Raw genomic sequence first — 22,542 nt, forward strand, 5'->3', positions numbered from 1 at the left:
ATACAATGTTGCCACATATATTTTATCAGGGCAATAACGATCAACAAATTATGAGTTTTCAAATAATACATCACAAGGAATACTTTATATAACATTGACCATGTTCCTGTGAAAGGGGTGAACACAGGGGTACAGACCATCACATAGAGACTTCTTTGATATTTTTAATGAAATAAATACTACTGGGAATTGTGTGACTACGGGAGACTTTACTTTCCCAGATATAGATCGGAGGACAAATGCCACTAATAATGGTAGGGCCCAGATATTCCTGGATGTGATAGCTGACAGATTTTTCACCAAATAGTCACTGAACGAACAAGAGGTAATGCCATTTTAAATTTAATATTGGTAAGTAGTGAGAACCTCACAGAAGAACTGGTTGTAGAGGACAGCCTTGGTTCGAGTGATCATAATTTAACTCAGTTTAAACTAAATGGAAGGATAAATAAAAATATGTCTGCAACTAGGATCCTTGATTTCAAAAGGGCAAACTTAAAAAAAATAAGGAAATTAGATAGGGAAGTGGACTACACTGAAGAACTCAAGAATTGGAATGTGGAGGAGGCTTGGAATTACTTTAAATCAAAGTTCCTGAAGCTATCTCAAGCCTGCATCCCAAGGAAAGGGACAGAAATTGTAAAGAAGGGTTGCAGACAAAATTGGATGAGCTAGCACCTCAAACAGGTTATTAACAGAAAGCAGAAAGCCTAGAAGGAATGGAAGATGGAAAGGATTAGCAAGTGTATGGAAAAAGTGAGAACTGCCAAAAGCCAGGCAGAGTTGGACCTTGAAAAGGAAATTAAAACCAATAGTAAAAAGTTCTATAGCCATATAAATAAAAAGAAAACAAACAAAGACAAAGTGGGACCATTAAGCACAGAGAATGGAGTTGAGATTAAAGATAACCCTGGCATGGCCTAACACCTGAATGAATACTTTGCTTCAGTTTTTAATAAGGGTAATGAGGACTTTAGGGATAGTGGCAGGGTGGCTAATGTAAACAAGGATATGGAAGTAAAGATTACAACATCCAAGGTGTAAATTATACTCAAACAGCTTACTGGGACCAAATTGGGGGACCAAGGTAATCTGCATCCAAGAATATTAAAGTAACTGACACATGAAATTGCAAGCCCAATAGCAAGGATTTTTAATAAAGCCGTAAACTCAGGGATCATACTCTATTACTGGAGAATTGCTAATACAGTACCTATTATTAAGAAAGGGGGGGGGAGAGGGGAAGTGATCCAGGAAACTACAAGCCTGTTAGTTTGATCTCAATTGTATGCAAGGTCTTGGAAAAAAATTTGAAAAAGTAGTAAAGGACATAGAGGTAAACAGTAATTGGTATAAAATACATGGTTTTACAAAAGGTATATTGTGCCAGACCAACCTGATATCTCTCTGAGACAGTAACTGTTTTTTTAGACAAACGAAATGCAGTAGATCTAATCTACCTGGATTTCAGTAAGGTATCTGATACAGTTCCATGTGGGAAATTATTAGTCAAATTGGAGAAGACGGAGATTCATATGAGAATTGAAAGGTGGATAAGGAACTGGTTAAAGTGGAGACTACAATAGGTCACAATGAAAGGTCAATTGTCAGGCTGGAGGTAGGCTACCAGTGGAGTTCTTCAGGGACTAGTCTTATTTAGCATTTTACTTCATGACCTTGGCACAAAAAGTGGGAGTGTGTTAATAAAATCTGAGGATGAAACAAAATCGGGAGGTATTGTCAATATGGAGGATGACTGGAATATCATACAAAAAAATCTAGATGAACTTGAAAACTGGAGTAATAGAAGTAGGATGAAATTTAATAATGCAAAGTGCAGGGTCATGTACTTAGGGACTAACAAGAAATTTTGCTATAAGCTGGGGACATATCAGTTGGAAGCGACAGAAGAGGAGAAAGATCTATGTGTATGGATTGATCACAGGATGACTACAAGACACCCAATGTGATGCGGCCATAAAAAAGGCTAACACAATCCTATGATGCATCAGGCAAGGCATTTTGAGCAGAGACAGGTTAGTCCATGCTGGGCAACCTGTGGTCCACAAGGGTAATCTGCTGGTGGGCCGTTAGACAGTTTGTTTACATTTGCATGGCCGCCTGCAGCTCCCAGTGGCCGCGGTTTGCCGTTCCTGGCCAATGGGAGCTGTGGGAAGTCGTGTGGGCCGCAGGGACGCGCTGGCTGCTGCTTCCCGCAGCTCTCATTGGCCAGGAATGGTGAACCGCAGCCACTGGGAGCTGCAGGTGGCCATGCAAATGTAAACTAACTGTCTAGTGGCTTGTCAGCGGATTACCCTGACGGGTTGCGTGTGGCCTGCAGGTTGCCCACCACTGTGTTAGTACCATCATAGAAGGCACTGGTGAGACCTCATCTGGAATACTATGTGCAATTCTGGTCTCCCATGTTTAAGAAAGATTAATTCAAACTAGAACAGGTATAGTGAAGCACTACAAGCATAATCAGAGGAATGGAAAACTTACCTTATGAGAGGAGACTCAAGGAGCCTGGCTTGTTTAGCCTTATCAAACGAAGGCTAAGGGGAGATATGATTTTGTTCTCTATAAATACATCAGAGGGATAAATACCAGGGCTGGAGAGGAGTTATTTAAGTGCCAATGTTGACACAAGAACAAAGGGATATAAGCTGGCCATCAACTAGTTTAAACTTGAAATTAGACAAAAGTTTCTGATCATCACAGGAGTGAAGTTCTGGAACAGCCTTCCAGGAAAGCAGAGGGCGCCAGAAAACCCAAGTTGTTTCAAGACTGATCTTGAAAAGTTTATGGAGGGGATGGTATGATGAGACTGCCTACTACGGCATGCGGCCCTTTTGCGACTGCTAGTCGCAAAAATCCCCAATGGGTAGAGATAGGGCACTAGACTGGGAGGGCTCTGAGTTACTACAGAGAGTTCTTTCTCAGGTATCTGGCTGGTGGGTCTTGCCCACATGCTCCGGGTTCAACTGATCACCATAGTTGGGGTTAGGAAGGAATTTTTCCCCAGGTCAGCTAAGTAAAGACCCTGAGCGTTTTTCGCCTTCCTCTACAGCATCGGGCACAGGGCACTTACTGGTTTAAAGTAGAGTAAAATGGTGGAGTCGCTATAACTCAAAAGTCTTTATATCACGATTTGTGGACTTCAGTAACTCAGCCAGAAGTTATAAGTCTATTACAGGTGTGGGTGGGTGAGGTTCTGTGGCATATAATGTGCAGGAGTCAGACTACATGATCATGATGTTACCTTTTGCTGTTAAAGTCTATGACTCTATAATATTGATGCAGAACATCCAGCCACCAGGGGCAGAAGTATCCAAAGCTGGGACTACTATTTTGCAGGGGACGAAAGGGAGGTATAAAAATGGGTCCAGAACTGTGCAAGGGAGACCCACCCACACACACACTCGGGGGGCAGTAGAACCTAGATGGTGCCTCCCCTCTCATGTGCCATCTGGGCTGCAGAGAGGAACCATCAGACACTCCAGCTGGTAGGGGCAGAAGCAGCCAAAGCAGGGACTTTCAGTCCTTTGGACAGTCAGAGAACTTTCTACAGTTTTGACTAGGCTTACTCTAATCTGTGATCACTGGCTGCTTCCTCCAACCCTCCTGCCCACCTCCCTCACAGTATCTGAATTTCAGCTTCAGTCTACACCTGCCCCATTCCCCTCATTCCTCTTCCCTTCTCCGTTTTTTCCCCTTTAGTCTGTCCACCCCAAACTAACCTTCTCTCCCAAATACATAAATAAAGAAAAAAAGAAATTGTGGAATAATATGCTGTTTGCTGCCATCACACTGTTCATTCTGCTTGTGTGTTCTACCCCTTCCCCAACCCTGTGTCTGTCTTGTCTAGTTAGAAGCAAGCTCTTTGGGGAAGGGGCCATCTATGACTCTGTGTTTGTACAGTGCCTAGCACCACGGTGCTTCTCTTTTGGTTGGCTCTAAGGTGCTATGGCAATCAGCTTAAAAAAGAATGTAGTTCTTGCCACAGAATTTAATCCTATTTCACTGCAGATTTCACTGACTATAACCATAAGTACCAACAAAAGTATCCTGTCACTGAGATATACTTACAAGCAGCTGAGAAGGCTTATTTGACAGTGATGGGTTTCGTACCACAACTTCACTATGATTCAGAACAGGGATGGCAACTGTAAGGTAATAGAGGGCCACAGAAGCCATTAAAACTCTTTAGCGAGCCATATAGAAAAAAATATTCAGACTGCGCTGTGTCTTTTAGTAAAATGGCTGCTGCCTCGTACTCTCCACCTGGCTCCGCCTCCCCATCAACACCTGTTCTGACTCTGCCCCACGTTACCCAGCTCCAGTTAGTGCCTTCCCATTGGCTGATTGTGGGGGAGCTCAAAGCCAATCAGGTTCTGGCCAAGCCCTCCACCAGAGGGGGGAGCGCACACCTCTGTCAATGGGGAAGACGTAACCAGAGCGGAGTGGCATGGGATGGAGCTGGAGCCTATGTCAGTGGGTCGCCAGGCGCATGGGTTCCCCATGTGGCAGAGTCTGTGTCCATGGAGGAGTAAAACAGAGACAGGGACTGGCAGCAGCATGACCCGTGTGCCAGGTCACAGTGCCACTCACTTTTGGTCCAGCTGCTCCTCTGTCATGCCAGCAGGGAGGACGCTCAGGAAGCGTCTATTGGCATTGATTACTGTCCCTGCACATCTGGTAGAGATGTGCCCCAACCTTCCCACGCTGGGTGAGGAGGGATTGGCCACAGTCAGTTTGGCGGTGGGAACTGGGAACCAATGACAGCAAGAAGAGCCAGAAGGTGTGGGACAGAGCTCCCTCCCCTCTGTGAGTGATGGAGAAGTGGTTGGGCCATTGAGTGGTGCTGCGACCCAGCACATTGGCTCAGGCTTCCAGTCCTGGCTTCGCTCTGCTCCACACTCCCTGCAAGTGACCTCACTACAAGCAGTGTGTGTGTTGCTCAGAATTGGGTGGGCATGGGTGCTACCAGCCACTCAGGCTCACCTGTGGCTGTGCCCCTACTCAATCCCCCCTCCCCCGAATATTTTCACTGGCCACCTATGGGTGGGCCAATAAAATGATCAGGTGGGCTGGATGCAGCCCCTGGGTCACCAGTTAACCATCCGTGATTTTTAGAGCAAGGGCATGACTTTCCCCCATTATAAACCCATCTGTCTCCACCTTCAGTCTCCAGTGGTGAGATCACAGGTAAAAGAGTGTAGGTACCTCTACATAGCAATTAAACACCTGCAGCTGGCCAGGGTTAGCTGACTCAGGCTTGGGCTACAGAGTTGTAAAATTGTGGTGTAGACATTCAGGCTTGGGGTGGAGCCTGAGCTCTGGGACTCTACGGGGGGAGGATGGGGAGGGTTGCAAAGCCCAGGCCCCAGCCTAAGTCCGAAGATCTGCACTGCAATATTACAGCTCTGCAGCCAGAGCCCTGTGAGTCCGAGTCAGCTGACCCTGTTTAGATTGAGGAGCTAATTTTCAGGAAAATCCTGTAAGGCCTGAGCCCAACTAAAGAAAACAGAAATACAGGGGAGCCTTAGAACAAACATCTTCTCTTCACAATCAAAAAGTGGAGTTAGAGGTACAGAGAGAACAGTGTATATTGTTACTTTCTGGCTGTTACATACTGTCGCCCTGCTTCGGCTGAACTGGTGGGCTTATGCAATTGAGATTGATGTAGCTTTCTGGTTTTAAGGGAGAGGGAGGTGGTTTGCTGGTGGAGGAAGAAATGAAGGGTGGGAGCACTGGCAGTGTACTCTAACCTAAAATGGGAAGTCTGGAGTGTCTCACTTTCTTCTGCATTGAGAATTACACTCACAAACTGGAGCAGTAAAAGAGCCAATATCCCTTTCCTTTTGGTCACATGGTGAACATAAAGTGCACTATGGTTAGACTTCCTTCACCAGGATCTCAGATAGCTGTTATACGCACTTCACAACCGTGGCTATCCACAGGGGGTACAGATAAATGAGATGGAGGAACAGTCTTTTAAGCAGGAACTGGCAAGATCTGCAGCTGAATTTACAAGCTGACAAATTCAAATAGCTTCTCTTTCCACTGTACAATCACAGATACACCCAAAAAAGAAGTAAACACAAACAGTGTTACTATTGCACCGAATTATACAAATGTTTTTGTTCAGTAGATTTTAGGCAAAGAATGGTTTTAAAAACAGGAATGTCAATTACTCTTCTTTCAAACTCAAGGTGTAGCTCTTGTTTTCATAGGCAAAATGCAGCCCACGTTCTGAAAGGTCCATCAACTGAATCAAACTCAGACTGAATCACGCTAGATAGCACCGAGATAAATGCTTCTCTCCTTATTTCTTGTTCTTTAAGGTCAGATAAATTGTATCAGCAATCACATATGAAGTGCTTGTTGGATAATTCTCCCCTAAACGAGATAAAAATAAGGATATAGAGGAGATCATTTATGCTGCCCTTTGATAACTCCGAAACCATAAACTGAAAGCAAAAAACTCACCTTCGAGTTAACCATTAATTGCATCTGCTTATCAAGCTTCTTTTATTTTCAGATTTTTACCGTCAGGAGATAGGAAACAGCATCAACATAATCTCACACGAATACCTCAGATGGAGGTCACTGAAAGGTTCCATGGTACTTTGAACTAATTAGTTGGTGATTAGTGTAACATACATTACAGCCCACTGTCCATCCTTAGATCCTTCCACGTGCATCTTTGCAAGTCATGAATTTCACGATTCCATAAGAAAAACATGATTCTGCCCTGCTTAGAGTAGACCTGTCACTGGAGTAACATGGTGTGTACACCTGGAATGGCAGAGCACCCAGAAATCATGTGCTTGACTTAAATTCAATCCCAAACCGTGAAAATCTGTGTATGCTACATCATAACAAACTGGGGGCTTAAAATATTTCAATAAATAACAGCATATAAAGGGGTGCATTCAACAGGCAAAAGGAAGCTGTTGGATACATGCATTTTTCACAACTCTAACCTCCACCTGAGGTTCACATACAAAATCCATAAATCCAGGATAATCACATTGATCTGTAACACTCCCTCAAAGACTTTTATGGCTTCATCCTGCAAGGTCCTGGGCACTCTGGCTGCAAACCAGCAAAGCAGTTTAGTACATGCTTAAAGCTAAGCTTCAGTGCTTTGCTGGATGAAGGCCAGGGTGCTCAGGACCTTGCAGGGCAAGTCCCCATAAATGTAAGTTATTCTTTCTGTGCAAATCAGTTGTTCTTTGACAATTTCATCCTTGCTATATTACCCACTCCTGCTTTTCAGATTTATTCTGATTCTTTCTTTAGCTTTTATTTTGGGAAGATGTTTGCTTCTTTGTAGTCCTTTGAGTTCAACATATTTTAATTATTCTTGTTTTTAATTTTGTGCAGCTCCCACATGCATGGCAGGAGGTGTTATATACTATACAGGTTCCATACTAGAATCTTTAGTCATATGAATAATCCTTACTCATGCTCATAAAAATTCACAGGATCGGATCCCCCCAAAGCTATGAGTGCATTACACTCATTCAGAAAGGGGTTTTATTATTATTTGTAGTATACATAAATATATATTCTTCTCCTTTTTGATGTTTAATATTTCATTTGATAATTAACCCAAATTTAATACTAGTTATTGACATAAGTTTAAAATATTTTTTCTTATTGTTTCAGAAGACCAGAGGCCAGGCAACTCAACAAAATGCAAACTGCTTACAAAACACGGGAAAAGGCTCCTGTACTTTGTGATGACTAATTTGCCCATCAGTGTAATTTCTAGTAATGAAATATCTAGAACTAAAGCTCATGCACAATACGAGAAACAAAGACTTAGGTTTGGACCCAGATATTTGTCAAGCTATTGGCTGAACAATGACCAAAGGTTTCACCAGTGGTGCAAAAAAGCTGGTACGGTCAGATAGGCTATACCATTAAGACATTTATTGCTGTTACACCATATCAGAAAGACACATTTGGTATCCACTGAACACCGCAGGGCTTGCTCTCCCGGGAGCCGCAGCGGTGAAAGGACCCCAGACAGGAGAAGCAGCTACATGGAAGGGATGGGGTGGGGCTGGTAATGCCACGCCGGAGGAGCTGCTGGCATGGAGCCCCCCAGCAGCCCCACGTTCTGCTCCTTTCACCACTGCGGTTCCCAGGAGGGTGCTGCGGTTCAGCAGATACCGACTTCTATCTACAGATATCCACATCCGCGGATATAAATTTGTATCCGCGCAGGGCTCTACAAGTGACCCTCCCCAGGCTCAAGTGCCCCTGCCGGCCCGGGCGGTGAGAGGAAGAGGCGGTACCAGAGCCGGAAGGTCAGAGGCCCTCCTCTTCCAGCCACACTGCCTGGGACTCTGCCCGGTGTAGCACTGTGGCTGCCTGGGAGAACCAGGCACTCTCCTAGGCAGCTGCTGTGCTGCACCGGACAGCATCCGGGAGTGGCTCTGGGGCCTGGCTGCCAGGAAGAGCAGCCGAATGCCAGGGAAAGCCAGCGCAGCAGGAGGACAGAGCCTCCCACCCAGGTAACGTGGGATGGGGAAGGGATGGGGAGAGCATGACCCTGGGATGTGGGCGAGGAGGAGTCACATGTGAGGTCACAGAGGGGTCACATGCTCCCCCGTTAGGTGGTGCCCCCTTTGTATCCCTCTCATGAGTTGCCATACTGGTAAGAGTTAAAATCTATTTGTACAACTGGGTTTCACATTTGTAGATCTGTGCAGCCCTTCCACAGCCGGATCCCCAAAAGAAATGAATGTTTCATGAAGGGTAACAATTAGTATTTCGTGCCTAGAGATAAGAGAGATTTTTTGTTGCATAATTTTCTTCAAAGGGGATGAATTTTGACGTGTGTAATCATGTCTCAAAATGAAGGGTTGAATGCTTCTTTTATTGCTGAAATTATAATATACACATGCCATATGTAGAAGACACATCCATGTGATGAATTGCAGAGCCAGGAGATAAAATAAATGCATCACATACTCTGAGCCACTTGCACGCTGCCCAAGGTCCACGTCTAACATTTCAAACTCATGAGCATCTTCAAAGGGCCACTGTATTTTTGGATATCCTGACACTGAACCTTTTTTTCCCTCCCAATCCAATTTACACTCACCACAGGCAATATTCAGTCCAGCATCAGAGACAGATTAATGCCTGATAGGGCTAGAAATAGATTTATGTCATTGGAAAGAGGAGATAACTCCATGTCCCAGTGGGACAGGGCTTGATTCTACTCCTGGAAGGTCCAGAGGTATATTTTAAGTCATAACATTTACGCATGGATGTGTTATTTTAAGTTATTAGTTTTTTCATTTAAAAAATGTAATTACATATTTTTCTGCTGTCATGAGCTCTGTCCTGCTGGACTCAAAAGGAGTCCTAATTTTACAGACCTACATATAATATATATGGACACAAATACACATGTAATTACAGGATAGAAATGAAGGGATCTTCCCTTTGTGAAATGTTTGCATTCATTTCCTGTTTAGCTGCTCTACACTGTACTCATAAAAAAGCTGCTTTTAACTCTTTGAAGTAGTCTTTGCTAGTGCCTATGATACAACTCGATCTACTAAAATCAGGCTAAAGGCATTATTCTGCATCTGTAACAGGAAAAGGTCAAGTTTAGGGTCAAACTGAACGACCATGTGTAATCTAAGCACAAGTACACTGGGACCACTCTTCCTCGTCAAGAAAAGGCCTCCGAAGGTCACTTTTACATTGAGTCCTAATTCCAAATCTGACCTAGCTTCAGGTGTTGATACAGAAGTTTTTCACAGCCCTAATCGCAATGTCTACTACATATGCAAGCCAAGTATTAACTGTCCTCATTAAATCTGTTCAACAAGCAACTGGAGAACAAAAACAATTGTTCTTACACAAGTTTATTAATCAAAAACCTCAAAAGAACTGGAATACTTGTAACTTTGGCTGATTTGAATCTCTGTTTCTAAGAGATAAAAGAGTGACAGTGGTTGTATGGAGTCTTTTGTTCTGGTTTCACATGACAATGATTTGACCCAGACTGCGAAAGATAAATCCAGCTAAGTTCCTATAGGAAGATGAGCAAATGAAAAACTGTGCCTTTCACCATGGTTATATTTAATGTAATTACTCACTTGAAAGCAGGATTAAATCAATACCTTGTGGTTGGAAACACTTACAGACTGTGGAACCACTTACACCAGACGGTGGAAAGATTCAGTGAAATAAGCAATTAAAAATATAACAAAGGGAACACTGAGGAAAATTAAAGAGGAAACAATTAAACTCAAAAGATGACTTGGAAATGTAAATTCAGTGGCACATAAACAAAAGACCCTGGGTAAAATATTTTGGTATGTTAAAACACAGGTACAGTGGCTAGTAAAAAGCTCGAACAAATTCACAGAAGAAGCAAGAGTCTGCACTAACCAAAGCAGAGGCTAATGGCCAAGTTTAGAGTTGAGGTTTAGGGTAAACTAGGCCCCTGTAAGCTGCTAACTTGCAGAAGGCTTTTGAAGAATTAAAGGCCAATCTGGCAACATGTGAATCTGAGCCCATCAAGCCCGGCTGGAAATTATTTAAGATTAACCGGTCTTGACAGCTGCATAATTAAAATCTCCTACCTCTCCCTCCTTAACCCAGCATGATATCCTTTGGAGTTGTCGTTTACTTTCAAGCAGTAACATTCAGTTAATTTCTGGTGGTCTAAACCTCTTGCCAAGTGGAATTTCTTGCATGTATCCATAACATTCTTTTTTTTATATTTTTTTTCTACATACCTTAGTGGACCATAATTTATCGTGGTATTTTGATAGCTCATAGACTTATTTTTTTTAAAGCTAGTTGGTAGGTTAGTATGTGTCTCCCTGACATATTATGGAAAACATTTTGCTTGTGATTTAAAAGCAATAAGATAAATTATGCATTTTCAAGAAAATGAAGGGCCAAAATTATACCATGGGAAATTTGGACATTTTAGACTTTGATGACGTTAATCTGAATTTGCCTCAGTGTAAATGAAACTAGAATTGTGGAAAAATGTTTCAAAAATTGGGAGAAATAAAATTTGATCCAAAAACCCTTCAAGTACTTAACTCTGTTGTAACAATTCTAGATGGAAGCAGCAGTGATGGGATGGAAATAGATCTGGCCATTAAAAATAACACAACAAACAATCCACTTAGAAAGAGTGAGGGAGAAAATTTTTCTTGCTTTTGGTAAATTCTATCTATAAAGGTTAAAACAGACCTGACTAGGACACATGTTTAAAATTCAGACACAATGACATACACAGCCACAACCATTATTTCCTCTACTCTCTATATGCCGGGATAATTTCAAAATGCAGATTTAATTACTAAGAACTTTCTTACAAACCTTTCAGATTTGGTCTCCTGAGGTGGTGAGAGAGTTGTCCCATAACGAGAAATGGGTGTTGTAGGTGCACTTAGTCCAGAATAAGGTCTTGTAGAGGAATAAGAGTTGTTGCCATAACTACTGTTTCTGAAGTTACCAGAAGAATAGGAGGCAGGCAGAGAAAGGGAGAGACAAAGAGAAAGAAAGAAAATAATCAGCAAGCAGACATGCGGCAGCAAACCCTCTTTACTCATAAAGGGGATCAAAGGATGTTGTACCCCAGAACTCCATGAACTTCCAGCCACATCCCCACCTTTGAAAAAAAGTAGCATATCATCTCATTTTAATATAACCCATCACAAGGACACGGTTAATATTGTATGTTTTAAACTACTGGTATGGAGATTAAAAGAAGGATCACAATGTTCCTTTAAAGTGACAGCTGTTCACTGGAATACCTAATTGACTGCTCAGTTACTCAGAAATGTATTAGCTGGTTTGGGAGCTGATAATCAACCACCAGGAAAGAAACCGAAAAGATCAATGTCAGCAGTATTCATTCCAAGTGAACTAAAGGAAAACACCACTATTCCCCAGCCATTGTCAGAACATGGACTCAAATGATTGGCTAATGTTTCTGCTGTAAATGAAAAGCATCCAAATTCTTTTAAATTAAAACAAAGTATTTTCTTTCCCCACCCCTTCTTCCCCAGCATAAGTCATAGCTTATGTGCCATTTCTTATGATGTCTGTAAAAAATCATAGCCACAGTTAAAAAAGACATGTCTCTGGAAGCACAGCTTTAGGAATTTCTACCATCCATTCACTCCATTAAAAAAATGCTTGACTTCGACGTTAGCTTGTTGATCAAAGAGAAATTGTTTCCAGGGCTCTTGGAATGGTCACCTCCCCAGAGCCCTTAGTATCAATGTTTTCATCCTGGCTTTTCTACTGAGCAGAAAAGGCAGCTGCACAGCTTTCATGTGTCTTTTCACCGCTCCACCATCATATGTAACTGACATGTCATGGGTGCTGGCTTTGGAAAAGTTTTAACCTTTCTTTCTACTTTTTGGAAGAGATGCACCTTTTCCATTGGGACTGTATGCCAGATGGTAGTTAAATTATTCCAGGAAGCCAACCAGCCCAATGACAAAATTTCATGAAAGAAAAGCCTAGTGTCGTTTTCTATTTAACAGCTCATTAGATTAAATATACTTCATTTATTTTATCACTCCTCTTCCCCCCTCAAAATGCTAGTATTGCATAATTTCACTTCATTCAGGCATGTTACTTGAAAACCTAGGTGTCTTTTTCAGCTCAGATTAACTCCTACCATCTGCTTATGGAAAACTGCTTTCTACAAATGTCCAAACTTCATTCTTTGGGCTGCAGCCTGAAGTACTGATTGCCATAGGCTAGAGTTATACAGTTAGAGTATATTTAAGCTAGGAATCTTTTATGGGAGGGACCTTGCTATGAACAGAGTGTATCATATTTCCTCTCCATATCCCCATCTCCATACCTATCGTGCATGTCTTAAAGCACTCCCAAACACCTATTTGTAAGGCTTTGTACTACTCCAAATGGAGCAGGAATCCAAGGAAAATAATTGAAATTCACCTTTCTAAATAGAGAAAAGAAAAGACCAGTTTGGGAATTCAACCTCTATCACAGTGCCTTGGCAGGAGAATAGAATGGGAAACGGAAATAGTACTCTGGTTGAGGGGTTATGTGTCTGTACAGCATAAGGCCTCTTTGGTCACATAGGCCTAAAGTTGCCACTGGTCTTCGCTCAGATACAGATTAAATTGGTGGCCATGAGCAAGTAACCACTCCTCTGCCTCGGTTTCTACATTTAAGATATTTAGATAACACTACTTACATCTCTCTCATGGGATGTTGGGAGGGTTAAATGATCCTTGTGAAAGGGAAGGGAAAATCCTTTGAAAAAGGGAAGTGCTCTTTATATTCCAAGTGTTGAGTGGTGGAATAGTATCACTCAATTCCTTTTAGAGTGTTTGGAGGCTACAAAGCATACTAACTAGTGAAGAGAGACCTTGGCATCTGTAGTCTGTCAGAAGCAAATGATGTCAGCTTGGGTATGAAAGTGAAAATCATCCACTCCCTATCCCATTGCAAAGATAAAAATCTGCATAACTTTCAGTAAGCATCATATAATAAAGAGAGATAAGTAGGGGATAAGAATCTGCAGTAACTTGTCAGACTTAATGATTTCGCATAACAAAATAACAATCCAAATAAATCTAAATATTTTATTTGCTAAGACTTTTACTATATGCAAAATATTTACCAATTTCTTATTGAAAACATGTGCATTGAGGATTTACTACTATGCTCAGTAAGGGCAGTATAACCGCTAATCGGCTGGTAAACCTCAAAGTGTTGCGAATAATCAATTATATTATAAACCTATAATACTGTAAGTGGCTTATTAAATCTCATTCCAGTGTGTATCTGGAAGTTTTAAATTAAAGTATGGCTGTTTCCCTATTTTCACTTATATGATAGCTTTTTAGGATTAAACCTATTATACATCTCTTGTGACACAGACAACTTGAAACGGCAGAAAGAAAAGCTATGGCTGTGTCTGTACTTAAGCAGTGCAATGCAAGAGCACTGGAGGTGAAATCCCAGCCCCACCAAAATCAATGGGAGTTTTGTCACTGATTTCAGCAGAACCAGGATTTCACCCTAAAATTTCTAGAGCCTGATGTTGATCTCACACAGCTTTTACATCAGTATAACGCCAATGATTTCCTGATGCTCAAATAAATTTGTTAGTCTCTAAGGTGCTACAAGTAGTCCTTTTCTTTTTAATGATTTCCTTGAAATTACTCCTGAAAATAATACAACATAAAAGAAAGCAAAATCGATGCCCATAACCCTTTTCCCCAAAAGATGCTTTTATCATGTTTTTTTTATTGTCACTTAGAAGAGGCCAGTTATTAACTATGTATCTTGAAGAGAAACAGGATGAAATAAGAGTATCGAAGACCAAGGAGGGAGAATCAATCATGTTAAAATATAGGCTAACATGACTAAAACTAATACAGTATGTTCTAGGAACAATGCAACACAAAGAGCATGTAAATAGTACAATAAAACTCTAGAAAGATGTTATTAATTCATCTAAAAATGAATGCCAGCTGCATAAAATCTACCTGTTTTCCCTGATAACCTCTGCTTCCTTTTCTGTAACAGTTGCTGGAGACTCTTCAAAGTCATAGGAGAAAAGGTGAAAAGGGCTATGTGGTACATAAGGCAATTTCTCTACAGTTGGAGATGCCTTTGGAGTAATAGATGCTGATGAATTTTGGGAGGAGTTAAGTGCAGGAGAGGATGGTGATGAATAAACAGAATAATGGAGTGAGACAGATGAATCAGGCACAGAAGATGAGCTGCTGGGCGGACTCTTGGCTTTAGAGCATGAGGGAGGCCTCTCGGCTTGAGAAACTGCACTTGAGACGGTTGAAGAATCAGAACTCTGATTCTCATTCTGCAGCTTTTCATTTGCAACCAGGTTTACGTCTGGGACCTCACTGCAAGGGAGGGTGTGGTGAGGAGGGAAAGAGAGAAAAGGCAAAGCAGGATAAGGAGAGAAAGGATCAAAGAGCACATAGTTGGGGGGGGAGGGGGAATCCAGCAGAGTCAAACAAAAACAACAACTTCCCAAATGTAGCCAATTGCCATCACTTTTAAAAAGCTAGGAAGCTCAAAGCTTTGTATCCTAGAGGGATTCTTCTTAGGGTTGGAAAAAATGAGGAATGTTTAGATTTGGTTTAGAGGAAGGGAAGGGATTGAACCCATGGAAATTCAGAACCTGGAATCTAGTTTTCATGAGTCTTTTTCACTACAGTTCTGTATACTATCCTCAAGTGACCAGTTAAGCCCAAAAGCAGCCTTACCATATTGGATGATCTGGCCCAAAGAACAGGTAATTTATGATGTATGCCCAAGTCTAACAGCCTGCTATCTCAATACCATCCTGTATTTTCATATGACATGTTTATATAAGTATGGTGAGATCCACTGACACAAAGCGCTATAACAGAGCAGGTATTATTATATAAAACTCATTTACCAGAGATGAAGCCCAAAATGACCCAAATCAGTATTCTTCTATCAAAACAAAACCCAACAGTAGATTTAAAAGCAATGTGCTATCAGTGTGCTTATGTACCTCTTTAAGTACTTCCATGACAATTCTCACTATAAGAGTGTCAGCACAAGGCTTTTACCCCATTTAATCACTACATGGGGGCTGCATGAGGGAATTGCAAGCAGATCAGTTGTGTGTAGATGCCTGTGCTCCAAGGGCAGTAGAAAGGGGTCTTTGCATTGGCCCTGCGTAGCTTAGTGTTATTGTAATCAATGAGGACCAGAGGCAGGACAGGCAAGGAACCATGGGATCTGAATTTGTGCAGGGTTAGCCTTGACATCCAGAGCCCAGAGGCTGGAATAGCAACTATGGGGGGCTGGCATTGCAGCCCTGAGCTGGGTTACTAGATTGGTGGGTTGATTTCACGACCCCTGCCCCTCTGAACTCCAACTGTGTAGCACGGGGTGGGCAAACTATGGCCCGAGGGCTGCTTCTGGCCCTTCAGATGTCCGGGGCTTGCCCTGCTCAAGCGCTTCAGCTGGGAAGTGGGGTCAGGGGTTGGCCCCTGCTACGCGTGGCTCCCGGAAGCAGATCCTACACGTAGGGGCAGCCAGGGGGCTCCGCATGCTGCCCCCACCCCAAGTGCAGCCCCTGCAGCTTCCACTGGCCGGGAACCATGGCTAATGGGAGCTGCAGGGGCAGCGCCTGCGGAGGGGCAGCATAAAGAATTGCCTGACCATACCTCTGCATAGGAGCCGGAGGGGGTCACACCCCGTTATTTTACAAAGGCAGTTAAAAGGCAGTATTTTGAACAACGATCTGAATATCACTCTAGCCATATCAAAGTAGATATTATTTTAAAAGTATGAAAGTTATATAAGCAAAAACATGCCGTATATGATTCGTCAATTACACCTCTTTACATAATATTGTTTTATATTCAGGTAATTAAATAACTGAGTTTTTAGCTCCTACTTTTAAGCATTGGATTTGAGGAAATTATCACTTAATTTTAAATTTTCAGAAGGCCATTGGCTAGATTTGCAGACTGGAAGACATTAATAACAACATTACAATATTTTCTTTGGAATTTGCACATTAAACAGTTTCCTTTCCTCCTTCAGCGTTGTAGAAGTCTGTATGAGTGCGGTTAAGTTAAAAAAAAATCCAATCTCATTTTGCAGAATTGCAGAGCCAAACATTTTAACTTAAATCAAATGGCTGTCTAGAAGAGAAAGCATATTTTCTTTTTCTGATTTATTTATTAGGATAAAGTTACCATTGGCCAAATTCATATGAACCTCAGAAAACAAATGGAAAATATTACATGTGAACATGTAATATTGATAGCTAGAGTCTGTTTACATATATACATGCGAATGCATGCCTGTGTCCAGCATTGTCCCTAGGTTAAGTATTTTTCCCCTATAAAATTTGTTAAAAATTCTAAAATAACTAGTTGGCAATATTCCAGAAATGGTAATATTTTTATATCAGTAACGATTCATAAAAAAAATTATAACCATGAAAAAGGCACATTTTTGTCTGTGATGATGAATCATGGAAACACTAACAAAGGATGCTCAGGAAGAGGTTCACAGAGGCCCCAGCTCAGCAAAGTACTTCAGCATGCAATGAATTGCTTTGCTGAAAGGGATGAAATTAGGCACATGCATAAAATTCCATCATCAGCTCTGCTTGTTAAATCTTCTGAACCAAATTAGTGTAGCTAGTGTGCAATCTATTGGATTTTTATAATTAAATGCATTTAAATATTTTCATAAATATGAACAAGGCTTTGTTGATTCAAAAGGCTTTTCCGAAGGTACTTTTTAAAATGAAAAGTAGGAAAACGTTTTCCAGGATAGTTGAGTACTATAAATCAGTAAGGTGAATTCATGCTACAAATATTGGCGGTGAGATCAGGAAAGGTGAGGGGAGAGACACTGAAGCCTGGTACCTGGGTTTGACCTGCCTAGTGGCCTCTTCCTCCCCCTCATCCTCAGTATTAGGCTCTGTGACTGGTGGCTCCTCTTCTTCTTCTTCATACTGCTTCTCCTCTCTGAGATCAAACCAAGGAAAGAGGCATGCAATGGGACAGAAAGAGGGAAGGTGGAAGAGAAAAAGAGATAAGTCGCCCCAAAACACCAAACCCAAACATGTTAGAAATGGAAGGGAAAAAAAGACAGAAGTAGTTCAGTCACAACATGAGAAACCATTTTACCCACCCTAAATCTATCAAAAAATGAGTAAGCTTGCTGCAGAACGTTAAATGAACTCTTTGAACTAGCTAAGTAGTTAAGTATTCAGGACATTAAAAATCACACTGATGTTCGCACAAAGGGATTATTAATGCATGGATTTGTTTTCCACACTTATATCTATTTTAAAAAAAATCCTAAAGACTTTCTAGACCCAGGTAGAGCACTGCTGCGGTGCTAACCCCACAGACACTTCTGTATGCTATTCTCCCATATCATACCAATGGCCAGTTTGTTTTGCATGAAACTGTGTCACTTTGGCTTAAAGCACCACGCAGTGAATCAAGGTGTCGTAATATTAAAAGCCAAAAATAAAATATTTTGATTGAAAAGCGGACAGTAATTTGCAAGGCACCTATTTAACAAGAAAATTAAGGATGTAAACCAAGTTAAAAATAAGTCTAACAAAAAAAATAAACAGGATACAGTTTAGAACTACTCAGAAGTTAAAAATTGTAGTTATAAGATGCTGTTATATGAATTATCCATTAATGGAAAAATGGGGAATCATTAGCATTGCATAAGGTATATAGTTTTGATCCAGAGAGCAGACTGGGAGATGAATATTACAAGTCATGCTTAAGCCCCACTATAAACCATAGCCCAAATATAAACTCATTAGCTACATTACATTCCTCTCAAATAATATACCAGTTTCTCATTCGTTAATATTCAGTTTCTCATTCTTTATAGCAGTTGGTCCAGTTCTCCATTTGACTTACTGAAGAATGCCATTATGGTATGTTATATACAAAAGAGATATCACTTGAACTGCAACACCATGAATGGCAAGGAACTTTCTAATGTTCTCATATTCCACTCACTTTTCTAGTTGCAAGGCTTCTCTTTTTTAAATTCTAGAGGGATGCTCTATGGATTTTTGTTGGTTTGTCTTTTTAACATTAGTATATTTTGGAGTCAGAAGAAAACTGAATGCCGCTACTGTAGGAAAAAAAGGGTTTTGGTGGCACTGTTGAGGTGAAGTACGATAATCTTAATATAAACTATCTAGGTTAAAAATGCCAAATGCTATCCCATTGAAGCCAAGAGGAGTTTTGCCATTTGCTTCAATGGAACCAAGGATCAGGTCCAAAGTTTATTGCTCTTGCATTGATTATGTTATATTCAAAGCTTGATCTACTAATATTGCAGGAAGATGGCAGCACTTGAAAGCCTTTTCTGAAACCCTTTTCTGAAACCTCTGACAGGCATTCAACTACTCTCAAAGCCTGTAGAATGCAACATCAACACAGCGGGCAGCTGTCTTTAACCAATACTAAGGGTATGTCTACACTATGAAATTAGGTCGAATTTATAGAAGTCGTTTTTTTAGAAATCGGTTTTATATATTCGAGTGTGTGTGTCCCCACAAAAAATGCTCTAAGTGCATTAAGTGCATTAACTCGGCGGAGTGCTTCCACAGTACCGAGGCTAGAGTCAACTTCCGGAGTGTTGCACTGAGGGTAGCTATCCCACAGTTCCCGCAGTCTCCGCTGCCCACTGGAATTCTGGGTTGAGATCCCAATGCCTGATGGGGCTAAAACATTGTCGCGGGTGGTTCTGGGTACATATTGTCAGGCCCCCGTTCCCTCCCTCTCTCCCTGAAAGCAAGGGCAGACAATCGTTTCGCGCCTTTTTTCCTGAGTTACCTGTGCAGACGCCATACAACGGCAAGCATGGAGCCCGCTCAGCTTACTGTCACCGTATGTCTCCTGGGTGCTGGCAGACGCGGTACTGCATTGCTACACAGGAGCAGCAACCCACTGCCTTGTGGCAGCAGACAGTACAATACGACTGGTAGCCGTCATCATCATGTCCGAGGTGCTCCTGGCCACGTCGGCCAGGAGCGCCTGGGCAGACATGGGCACAGGGACTAAATTTGGAGTGACTTGACCAAGTCATTCTCTTTAGTCCTGCAGTCAGCCAAAGATGTAAAAGATAGATGGAGTGGATCAAAACAAGAAATAGACCAGATTTGTTTTGTACTCATTTGCTACCCCCCCTCCCCCGTCTAGGGGACTCATTCCTCTAGGTCACACTGCAGTCACTCACAGGGAAGGTGCAGCGAGGTAAATCTAGCCATGTATCAATCAGAGGCCAGACTAACCTCCTTGTTCCAATAAGAACAATAACTTAGGTGCACCATTTCTTATTGGAACCCTCCGTGAAGTCCTGCCTGAAATACTCCTTGATGTAAAGCCACCCCCTTTGTTGATTTTAGCTCCCTAAAGCCAACCCTGTAAGCCGTGTCGTCAGTCGCCCCCCCTCCGTCAGAGCAACGGCAGACAATCGTTCCACGCCTTTTTTCTGTGCGGAAGCCATACCAAGGCAAGCATGGAGGCCGCTCAGCTCACTTTGGCAATTAGGAGCACATTAAACACCACACGCATTATCCAGCAGTATATGCAGCACCAGAACCTGGCAAAGCGATACCGGGCGAGGAGGCGACGTCAGCACGGTCACGTGAGTGATCAGGACATGGACACAGATTTCTCTGAAAGCATGGGCCCTGCCAATGCATGCATCATGGTGCTAATGGGGCAGGTTCATGCTGTGGAACGCCGATTCTGGGCTCGGGAAACAAGCACAGACTGGTGGGACCGCATAGTGTTGCAGGTCTGGGACGATTCCCAGTGGCTGCGAAACTTTCGCATGCGTACGGGCACTTTCATGGAACTTTGTGACTTGCTTTCCCCTGCCCTGAGGCGCATGAATACCAAGATGAGAGCAGCCCTCACAGTTGAGAAGCGAGTGGCGATAGCCCTGTGGAAGCTTGCAACGCCAAACAGCTACCGGTCAGTTGGGAATCAATTTGGAGTGGGCAAATCTACTGTGAGGGCTGCTGTGATGCAAGTAGCCCACGCAATCAAAGATCTGCTGATATCAAGGGTAGTGACCTTGGGAAATGTGCAGGTCATAGTGGATGGCTTTGCTGCAATGGGATTCCCTAACTGTGGTGGGGCCATAGACGGAACCCATATCCCTATCTTGGCACCGGAGCACCAAGCCTGCGAATACATAAACCGCAAGGGGTACTTTTCAATAGTGCTGCAAGCTCTGGTGGATCACAAGGGACGTTTCACCAACATCAACGTGGGATGGCCGGGAAAGGTACATGACGCTCGCATCTTCAGGAACTCTGGTCTGTTTCAAAAGCTGCAGGAAGGGACTTTATTCCCAGACCAGAAAATAACTGTTGGGGATGTTGAAATGCCTATAGTTATAGTTGGGGACCCAGCCTACCCCTTAATGCCATGGCTCATGAAGCCGTACACAGGCAGCCTGGACAGTAGTCAGGAGCTGTTCAACCACAGACGGAGTAAGTGCAGAATGGTGGTAGAATGTGCATTTGGACGTTTAAAGGCGCGCTGGCGCTGTTTACTGACTCGCTTAGACCTCAGCGAAACCAATATTCCCACTGTTATTACTGCTTGCTGTGTGCTCCACAATATCTGTGAGAGTAAGGGGGAGACGTTTATGGTGGGGTGGGAGGTTGAGGCAAATCGCCTGGCTGCTGGTTACGCGCAGCCAGACACCAGGGCGGTTAGAAGAGCACAGGAGGGCGCGGTACGCATCAGAGAAGCTTGAAAACCAGTTTCATGACTGGCCAGGCTACGGTGTGAAAGTTCTCTTTGTTTCTCCTTGATGAAAGCCCCCGCCCCTCGGTTCACTCTACTTCCCTGTAAGCTAACCACCCTCCCCTCCTCCGTTTGATCACCGCTTGCAGAGGCAATAAAGTCATTGTTGCTTCACATTCATGCATTCTTTATTCATTCATCACACAAAGAGGGGGATGACTACCAAGGTAGCCCAGGAGGGGTGGTGGAGGAGGGAAGGAAAATGCCACACAGCACTTTAAAAGTTTACAACTTTAAAATTTATTGAATGCCAGCCTTCTTTTTTTTTGGGCAATCCTCTGTGGCGGAGTGGCTGGTTGGCCGGAGGCCCCCCCCACCGCGTTCTTGGGCGTCTGGGTGTGGAGGCTATGGAACTTGGGGAGGAGGGCGGTTGGTTACACAGGGGCTGTAGTGGCAGTCTGTGCTCCAGCTGCCTTTGCTGCAGCTCAACTATACACTGGAGCATACTGGTTTGATCCTCCAGCAGTCTCAGCATTGAATCCTGCCTCCTCTCATCACTCTGCCGCCACATTTGAGCTTCAGCCCTGTCTTCAGCCTGCCACTTACTCTCTTCAGCCCGCCACCTCTCCTCCTGGTCATTTTGTGCTTTCCTGCACTCTGACATTATTTGCCTCCATGCATTCGTCTGTGCTCTGTCAGTGTGGGAGGACAGCATGAGCTCAGAGAACATTTCATCACGAGTGTGTTTTTTTTTCTCTCTAATCTTCACTAGCCTCTGGGAAGGAGAAGATCCTGTGATCATTGAAACACATGCAGCTGGTGGAGAAACAAAAAAGGGACAGCAGTATTTAAAAAGACACATTTTATAAAACAGTGGCTACACTCTTTCAGGGTAAACCTTGCTGTTAACATTACATATATAGCACATGTGCTTTCGTTACAAGGTCGCATTTTGCCTCCCCACACCGCATGGCTACCCCTTCAACCCTCCCCTCTCCCTGTGACTAACAGTGGGGAACATTTCTGTTCAGCAACAGGCAAACAGCCCAGCAGGAACGGGCTCCTCGGAGTGTCCCCTGAAGAAAAGCACCCTATTTCAACCAGGTGACCATGAATGATATCTCACTCTCCTGAGGATAACACAGAGAGATAAAGAACGGATGTTGTTTGAACGCCAGCAAACATACACTGCAATGCTTTGTTGTACAATGATTCCTGGGTACGTGTT

At 42.8% G+C, this 22,542-nt stretch overlaps 1 protein-coding gene across 2 annotated transcripts in view; it reads right to left on the reverse strand.

The window, feature by feature from the left end:
* The window catches only part of FHOD3 (formin homology 2 domain containing 3), a 614,532-nt gene that overhangs the window by 121,140 nt on the left and 470,850 nt on the right, over positions 1–22,542 (reverse strand). For both annotated transcript variants that reach the window (XM_077810937.1, XM_077810936.1), the window contains exon 11: positions 11,377–11,502. In XM_077810937.1, the coding sequence (XP_077667063.1) occupies positions 11,377–11,502 (126 nt within the window). The remainder of the gene's footprint in view (positions 1–11,376; positions 11,503–22,542) is intronic.

Source organism: Eretmochelys imbricata, chromosome 2, assembly GCF_965152235.1.
Source record: "Eretmochelys imbricata isolate rEreImb1 chromosome 2, rEreImb1.hap1, whole genome shotgun sequence".
Taxonomy (NCBI): Eukaryota; Metazoa; Chordata; order Testudines; family Cheloniidae; genus Eretmochelys; species Eretmochelys imbricata.